We start from the raw sequence: 8,736 nt of genomic DNA on the forward strand, positions 1-8,736 counted from the left end.
AGGAGTGCCCAAGGCCGGAGATGGGGCCGGGCTCTGCCATCCACGGGGGCGCCAGCCAGCGGCCTGGTGGGAGGAGGGGGGCTGGCTCGGTCACCTGCCCAGGACGGTCATGGCCTCGCCCTCATCGCTGCAGCCCAGCAGCTGCTCCATGTTGGCATCCAGGATGGCCAAGGCCACCTGCAGGATCACCTTGATGCCCTCGTAGAAGAAGCAGTCAACGATGACCACAGCGCTCTCGAAGGGCATGACACTGAGGAAGAGGGTCAGGAACCAGGACAGGGAGATGCTGGAGATCACCCCCAGGTCCTGCATCTTCTCGGACAGCTGCGGCAGGAAGTCTCTCGTGAGCTCCTCGAAGATGCCTTGGTCCACCAGGGCCCCTAGGGAGAGGACAAAGAAGTCTGAACGCCGGGCCCACGCCTCTGGCTTGGGCCCCAGGGTGGGTGTGGGGAGCCCACCTGATCCCCGGCCAGCTCCGCTCACTCGCAGGGCTGGAGGAAACGGGAAACAGTGTGCGGGTTTCCCTCTACGGCATCCAAACCACTGTGTGAAAAGAATACTTGCCCCCACTGTGCTTGGATCTACTTTTGGGGAAATACAAATCTCTCCTTTCTAGAAGTGTCTGCCGTGTGTCCTGCCCTGAAGCTTGTGAACAGATGTATGATTATAAAGGACCCCGAGAGGGGGAGACCCCCAGAACCAAATGGTGGGGGAAGGACATCTCAGAGCCGCAGACTGAGTCACGTACATAATTAAGTACGTTTGCCAACGCATCTCCACTTAATCACTCAGACTCTATGGGCTGCCGTTCCTAGTTGCTGAGGCCGGGTGACAGGCACCCGGGGATGTATGGACTCCTTGCCCTGGCTGCGATATGGAGATCTTGCACAGTAAAAAGCCTTGCGGAGAGTTACAGGGGTGAGAACAGAGGCCCCAGGCCTCTCACTGACAGCTCCCGGGGAGCTGCATGCAGTCTGGGCAGATGGCCGGGAGTCTGCGTTTGGTCTCCACCTTCTAGCTGTGTGCTGATTTCTCAGCCTCCTCATCCGGGGAATGGGGGCCGTGAGTGTCTGCAGCCCGCTGCGCGTCTGAGAGGCCTCTGAGAGCTCACCCATGCAATGTGCCTGGTGCGGAGGCTGGCCCAGGGAGAGCCGCCACCCCGTGGGGAGCCGTGGGGCCCCAGCACTCACCCACCACCCTGGTGTTGTAGTAGTCGGGCAGCATGCGCTCACAGAGGGCCACCAGCAGCCAGAAGGCCTCCTCCTCACTGCCATAGAGCAGAAGCACGGACGTGACGATGTTCATGGCCTGTGGGCACGGAGACGGCAAGGGGGAGGCTCACAGGGCTGGGCCGCCAACTAAAACCGCCCCGTGCCCCCAAGGGGCCTGCATGGCCTCACTCTCCAAGCAAGTCCCACAACGACAAACTATCTCACCCAACTCCAGGCCATTTGCCAAAGACCATTTGCAGGAAACCAATTTGACAAAAACCATCAGCCAGACCCCTCCAATCGGGCCAGTGGGCACTTGGAAAGCCGAGAGGGAGAGTATGAGCATGTGGCCCTTCTTCAGAGCGGTTTCTGGTGTCGGAGGTGTGACAGGGGGCCAGGCGGATGGGAACGTGAGCCCCATGCAACAGCTACACGGCTGCGGTGAAACGGCGGGGGGGGGAGGGTCGGCGCACAGCCTGAGCCGATAGCAAGGCTTCTCAGAAAAAGCTTTCGATGGCAGAGCTTCTCTTAAAAATTCTCTAATGCCAGCACACGGGCTTGCCCTGCCCCGGGAACAGGTCACGCAGAGCACTGGCCGTATGGAAAGGGACTTCAGAGGGGGTGGCATGCTTCTGGGAAACCCAGACGTGGGCTCCGGGAAACAGAATGCCATTGGACTGGGCCGGGGAAGTGCCCCCCGGATATAAAATTGGACGCTGCTGGAAGTGTAAGTCGAAACCACGATGAGATGCCACCTCACGCCAGCAGCGTGGCTACTGCCCACGGGCCGGAGAGCCAGCGTGGCAAGGGTGGGGGGCAAGTGTAACCCTGTGCATTGCTGGGGGGGCACGTAAAATGGTGCCAATGCCGTGAACAGCACTATGGGGATTCCACACACACAAAATGGAAGGTCGGATTACCACACGGTCCAGCAGTTTCACTTGTGGGTACGGACTCAGGAGAAATGAAAGCCGGGACAGGAACAGACACCGCATGTGCCCGCTCACGGCGGCGCTACTCACAAGAGCCCGAGGCGGAAGCCACGCAAGCGCGCAGCTGAAGATGCATGGGTGAACCGAATGTGGCCTATTCGCGGAGTGTGATACGGTTCGGCCTCAAAAGGGGAGAAATTCTAACACGGGACGCGACAGGGATGAGCCCCGAGGACGCTGCGCTAAGGGAGTAAGCTGGTCACCAAAAGGCGAATCCTGTGTGACTCTGCTTCCAGGAGGTACCGAAGGCGGGCAAATCCATGCAGAACGGGGAGCAGCAGGGGAGATGTCTGCAGACCCTCAACACCCAAATGCCCCAGCCCCCGGCCGCGGCACACAGAAGGCAGTATGTGCTATGGGGGGACGTGAACGGTGAACGGTGTCCCTAGGTACAGCTCTCTTGGGGGTCAGGCTTTTCCGGGGGGCACGGGGCACAGTCACTCAGGCCTCTGCTGAGCAAGCCACTGGCAGGAGATGCGGCCTCTGGGCCCGGCTCGCCCCCTTTACCTGACAGTAGCCGATGGTGGGGTTTCGGAAAGCGTAGGCGGTCAGCACCCGCCGGAGGGCAGCGATGCCCAGCTCGTTCTGGAAGGCGGGGTGCTCGGGCATGGAGCGGTGGAGGTCCCGCTCGATCTCCTCCGTGGCCAGGCTGGACTTCCCCGTGGACTTCTCCACCAGCTCAGCATAGTAACCAGGGTGCGTCACCATCTCGTTCCAGGCCCCTGTGGAGACGCAGCTGGCAGCCGTCTCCCTCGCCCTCCCCTCCCGCGGGGGCCCTGGGGTCCGTTAGGAGGCGTGAGGCAAGGGTTCCCTGGTGACCAGTCCTGGGAGGGGTCGCCCCCCCCCGCCCCAGTTTGAATGGCCTTCTTGTGAAACCGTCCAAGTGGCCAAGGGCGTGCGTGGGAGGCCCGCAAGTGGGAAGGCACTGTCTGGGCGACAGAGCCCTGCCCTTGGTGCCTGCGCCCCAGGACGGTGCCCCCGGCTCGGGCCCCTCACCGCTGAGAGCCCCATTTTGGCCTAGGAAAGGGCTAGCAGCTCCTGTCTGGCTGACTTGGGAGGCCGGGTCAGGGGGGCTCTCACCCAGCGGCCCTAGGGGGCTGGGCCGATGCCGGGGCAGCTCACCAGAGAAGAGGAGCCACAGTTCCCCGCGGAGGCTCTCAGGGATGCCCTTCAGCACCAGCTCCCGCGTTTTGGCCGTGCGGTACATGCACACGCCGCGCCCGTATTCAAAGAAGTGAATGTTCCACGACTCCTCTTTCATCTTCTCCTTGGCCTAGGGAAAAGCAAGCACTGGGTCTGGGCGTGCGCGCCAGGGCCCTCCTCCATCTGCGGTGCACGTCTGTGAGGGCCCAGGCTGGGCGGGGCATGGCACCACCCCGAGGCAGCAGCGAAATGAGCCTCCGTGCAGAGGCCTAGAGTCTGGGGTGACCGGCCCTGCCCCACGGGTCGGGCAGGGTGCCCCTGGACAGTGTCCTTCGGGGGCCCGAGGACCTGAGGTGGCGTGCAGGCACGAAGCCCCCTCCCAGGCCCGGGTCCTGCATGGCGATGAGGTCCACGCTCTGGGCTTACCCCCTTGGCCCCCAGGTCCTCCATGGGCGAGTTTCCCTGGAAGAGTTTAAGCAGCCCCTGCGATGCGGTCGGGGCCTCCTGCACACTGGAGCTCTGGCGGCCCCCCAGGGGTGTGGTGGGGCTGGCGGGCTGATCTGAGGCCTCTGCAGGAGCTGGGGAGTGCTGAAAAACACAACACAGGAGGGAAAGCACCTGGTGAGTGAGCTGCCCAGAGCGGGGTCTCTGATGTGCAAGCCAGTTGGCTGTTTGAGCACGTGGCCCCCGGCCTCGGGATTGGCTCCGGTCGGGACTGTCGGGAAAGAGCAGCGGGCCCCACAGAGCCCAAGTGCCGAGCCACAAAGTGGAGCGGAGGTGGGGCGACACTGGGGCCAGACCGGCCCGCACAGCCCTTTGCAGATGGACAGAGTCCTAACTGAGGCAATCGTCCCGCAGGAGCCCTTGATGACTGCTGAGCCAGGGAACGAGTCCTCTCCTATCCCCTCTCCCTCAGGCGACCTGTCCACTGTGCCCTCAAGGGCCCTTCCAAGAAGAAGGGGCTCCCACAGGGCTGGCTGTTGCCCCCAGAGCTCCCCGAGTTTCTGTCTTCCTCTGGCCCCCACGTCTGGTGTGTGGTGCACCCCACAGCGGTCACACAACCTCTTGGCTCTGGACACTCATGTCAGCTCAAGACTGGGTGCTGTGGCATCTGGCGAACTAGAACTGGGTGTGTGAGGCGGGCTCCCCGCCTGCAGACCATCTCTGCCATGGGCACCACAGGCTACTTCCCCCACAGGGCCTCGCCCCGAACGGGGCCTCGTGTGAGAGGGGGCCCCAGGTGGAAGCCCAGGGATCTGCTTTCCCACCGCACAGCCAGCCGAAGGGCAAGAGGAATGGACCGTGGGGTGGCTCGGGGGAACGTGCCAGGGTGGGGGGCAGTATGGGGCTGGCAGGGGGAAGGAGGAATCAGAGACAGAGGTCTGCGGGGGAGCCCTGCCTTTCAGGGCTCTTCCCCTGGTTTTCTGGAACCCTCCCCTGGCCAACGCATCTCAGGGGAGCCCTGACCCTTCAGGCCCAGCATGGCTGATGCGTGACATCCGTCCCCTGCTCGAGCACTGTCCCTGCGGCCTTCCAGGTGAGCTCGCCGTGGGTAATGGCCTGCGCAGGGAGCTTGTCTTGTCCCCTGGCCCAGGGGCTCAGGAGGGCCACAGCTGGTGCCCGTGTTCCCCTCGGCTCTCTCCCTGAGCACCCACCGGCAGGAACAACACTGCTCTGAGTGGACACTCGTCACTGGCTCCCCTCAACCCACTTCCCCTTCTGCCAGCAGCCAGCTCCCCATTTCTCTGGCGGGGGGCACATTTCTCTCCGCTCTTGGCTTGGCACTTTGTGGGCTCCACTGAGAACCGGGGTGAAGCCCTGAACTAATAATTAGCTGTTCCCACCCCAGGGCTCAGGGGGGCGGGGCTGGAGGCACTGTGTCACCTGGTCGCCACTGAGGACGTGCAGGGGTGACTCTGCAGGGAACGCTGGGATGAGCCGAGGATGCGGGGGTTGCCACCAGCATCCGGGTCCCACACATGGCCCGGGAACCAAGCCCTCCTGGCGGAAAGCCCAGTCCAGTGGGGAGAGGCCCCTGTGACGTCAGGCAGCCCACCCTGAGGACTTCTTGGCTTGTGGGCCAGTAAGCCCCACCTTTGCATGTCGTGCTCCAGCCTGGGTCTTGTCATCTCAGATCCCCCCAACGCCACCCCCATCCCGGCCATGGTCCCATCCTCCAAGTGGCAGGGGCAGGGGATGCTGTTTGGCTTCCTGCAGGACCTCACCCTCTCTGTGGTCCTTGTGAGAGAGCCCTCTTCTCGGCTGCAGTGAAGGGTCCACAGAGAGTACGTGTTAAACCCACCGAACTGTACTCTTTGAATATAAAGGGCATATTGTATGTCAGTTTTGCCGCGGAGATGCTGTCTTTAATAAAAAGGTGGGGGGAGAAAGAAAAGGAAGAGAACTCTGCTAGGTCCCATCCACAGTCCACCCCTCTGCCCCCGGCTGGTGTTCCGGAAGTGGATTTTGGGTCTGCTAGGATACATTTTCATGACGAACTGCGCAGTCTGTGGAGGCACAACGCCAGACCAGACCGACATGGAGATTCTGCTGCCCGCCTGAGGTTCCCCAAAGGGGCCGGGACACAGAGGGACCTGCAGGCCCCAGAGCACCTCCGAGAATCAGGCTCTCAGTGCTGCAGAAGGGCACGGACTCCAGGGTGTGGCCTTGGCGACGCCGTCCTGTGTGGCACCTGCGTGCGAGACGGGGAGCTCACAGGCCACGCCACCTGGGAGTCCTGCATTTTCCTGGGCCCGTTCCTCCCGTGCCTGCAGGTGACCGCCTCACACATCGGTCCAGTGCCAACCTCCCGACCCACCTCCCCACCTCACTTCCTGCTCAACAGAACCTCTGGCCTCCTGCTAGACTGAGTGAGCGAGCGAGCGGGAGCAATCTGAGGCCCGTCGTGGCCACGGCCATCAGCCAGCCTTCCTGCATCCGTGGCCCACAGGCCCAGCCTTCCGCCTCTGGGACGGGGATCCTCCTCTAGGCGACTGCCCCCGCAGAGGGTCCATGGACGGGATCCAGCAGGCGCCATCCCTACAAACCCTCCTCATGCTTCCGCAGGGGGCGCTCACACGCCGTGTGCACTGAGCTGTCCACCTATGCTCCCTGCACTTTAGTGTATGTTATACCTCAACTAAAGTGACCCGTTCTGCTCGGCTGACCTTTATAACAAACTCCTCAAAAGAGTTGCTGAAACTCACTGCTTCCTTTCCCCCAGTTTGCCAGGAAGTACACCTTCTCGTTCTGGTATCTAACATCCAGCACCCCGGTCCGTCCCCCCAGACCCTGTTGATCCCTCCCGTGGGCAACGCTGAAATTCGCGAGCGTGCCTCTTCTCGCCCTCCCTGCTCTCCCTGCCAATGTACAGTGATACACTTTCACTCCCAGGTAAGGAGGCAATCGATGAGCTTATTCTACTTTCCATGCCTTTTTTTAAAAAAGATTTTATTTATTTATTTGAGAGAGAGAGAGAGCAAGTGAGCACGTGCACGAGCAGGAAATGGGCAGAGGGAGAGGGAGAAGCAGACTCCCCGCAGAGCAGGGAGCCCGACATGGGGCTCGATCCCCGGACCCTGAGATCATGACCCGAGCAGAAGGCAGAAGTTCAACCGACTGAGCCACCCGGGTGCCACTTAAAGCCGTTAGATTTCTTAAATTCCTCCATGTTCTTTACTTACTGCCTGTGGTCTTCACTCCTGAATCTTATTTTTCCCATATAAAATTCTTTGGTCATGGTTTTTTAAAATTATATATCTTTAAAATGTTACTCTTGGGGCGCCTGGGTGGCTCAGTCGATTGAGCGTCTGACTTTTGATTTTGGCTCAGGTCATGATCTCAGGGTCCTGGGATTGAGCCCCACATCAAGCTCTGCACGGAGTCTGCTTGAGATTTTCTCTCTCTTGCCCTCTGCCACTCCCCCCCGCCCCCAGGGTTGTGTGCTCTCTCTCAAAAAAAAATAATAAACCTTAAGAAAAAAAGATCTCTGATGCTTATTTAAAAAAATTAAAAATAAATAAAATGTTACTCTGTATAAAATGTTGCTATCTAAAAGTCTGAACCTACTCTGATTTTCTTCTTTCATAAATGACTTGGGGCTTTTTTGACTGGTTGCCCCAAAGATTTTTTTTTTTTAATTTTTAGTTTTTACTGCATTCTGTTAACAGTACTGACTATTCTGGACTGGTTTTCCCAAAAGTACGACGTGCCCTTCCACCGTGCAATCAAGTCTTTTTACACTCAGAAAAGTTTTCTCGATTGGTAGTTTCTATCAGTTGTTATTCTATGCTCTTCAGTTTTCTGTTTCTATTATTTTACGGTCTTTGCTATTCTACGCTCTTATACATAAGTTGGATCTTCTTTCTCTGACTTTTTTATCACAGCTCCTGACCATTTTTTTCTCTTGTTTGGCCCTCCCTTGACCCCCATCCCTTCCTTATCCCTTCAAGTCTATTCATTGTTGTGTTCTCCTTGTGCAATACTTAATTCTGAAAAATTTCTCCTGAGTCCTATCAACTCTCCTTTCTGTTGACTGGTCACTTTGTTTCTGAGCTTTCTAAAAATTTTTATTTATACCATTCTTTAGTAGTTTCTATTATTTTTTGAATTCTTTTTAGATCATTTTGAAATATTAGGGTGTGGTTTTCATCTGCTTTGGGGGAATACTGTTCTGATGGACTTTCATTGTCTGTGGAAGGTTACCTGGTTTGTTTTTTTCTCCCTATGATACCTTTGTATGGGGTGTGATCATAATCCTCTGTTGCTCAGGTTTAAATGACATGAATTCTTCTGTACTTTCGGGAGGATTATGTACGTGTTGGGAAGATGTGGGTTAGGGTAGCTTTCCACACTGAACATTTGGGGATCCGTCTTCTGCTGTACCTCTCAGTGTATCCCCCTCCTCTCAAGATTTCCTATCCGTTTCCTCTAGTGTCGGAAGTTTCTCTCTCCTTCCCCCCCCAGGTTCCTGCCCTGCTCAGTCCAGGTCTTGTTTTCCTCAGGGAGGGAGGGCTCTTTCCTTTTGGGGGTTGTGGTGGGTGTTTCAGATCCTCAGGGCCATGCGCCGCCCTGGATTATCTAATCTTCCCTCCCTCATTATGTTTGGTTTGCTTATCTGTAGAGTGGAGCTGAGAAATGTCCCCAGGTCACTGGCTGTATCTCAGAGTCACCTGCCGAGGTTTCTGTTCAGTGAATCTCTCTTGGGGGTGTGGGGAGGTGTTTTATGGTGGTTTTTGGGTTCCCTGGCTCTTGGGACTGTCAGAACCCCTTTGCTCTTCCCTTTACCGCCTCTGCACAGCTGCTGAGTCTACGTCCCTTTAGAGTAACGCTACGGTTGGTGGTCTGACCCTACCTCCTCGTCGTCGTCTGGGGTTTGTGGGACACCCTTT

General features: G+C 58.2%; 1 protein-coding gene across 2 annotated transcripts in view; it reads right to left on the reverse strand.

Moving 5' to 3' along the window:
- Positions 1 to 68: 68 nt before the first annotated feature.
- Positions 69 to 8,736, reverse strand: part of LOC102738115 (TBC1 domain family member 9B) — a 31,255-nt gene continuing 22,587 nt past the window's right edge. For both annotated transcript variants that reach the window (XM_081827285.1, XM_081827286.1), the window contains exons 8-12: positions 3,773 to 3,934; positions 3,326 to 3,476; positions 2,711 to 2,925; positions 1,191 to 1,308; positions 69 to 380 (exon numbers count right to left, since the gene is read on the reverse strand). In XM_081827285.1, the coding sequence (XP_081683411.1) occupies positions 91 to 380; positions 1,191 to 1,308; positions 2,711 to 2,925; positions 3,326 to 3,476; positions 3,773 to 3,934 (936 nt within the window). In that variant the 3' untranslated portion in view covers positions 69 to 90. The remainder of the gene's footprint in view (positions 381 to 1,190; positions 1,309 to 2,710; positions 2,926 to 3,325; positions 3,477 to 3,772; positions 3,935 to 8,736) is intronic.

This window comes from Leptonychotes weddellii, chromosome 7 (assembly GCF_054177405.1).
Source record: "Leptonychotes weddellii isolate Sample4059 chromosome 7, ASM5417740v2, whole genome shotgun sequence".
Classification (NCBI taxonomy): domain Eukaryota; kingdom Metazoa; phylum Chordata; class Mammalia; order Carnivora; family Phocidae; genus Leptonychotes; species Leptonychotes weddellii.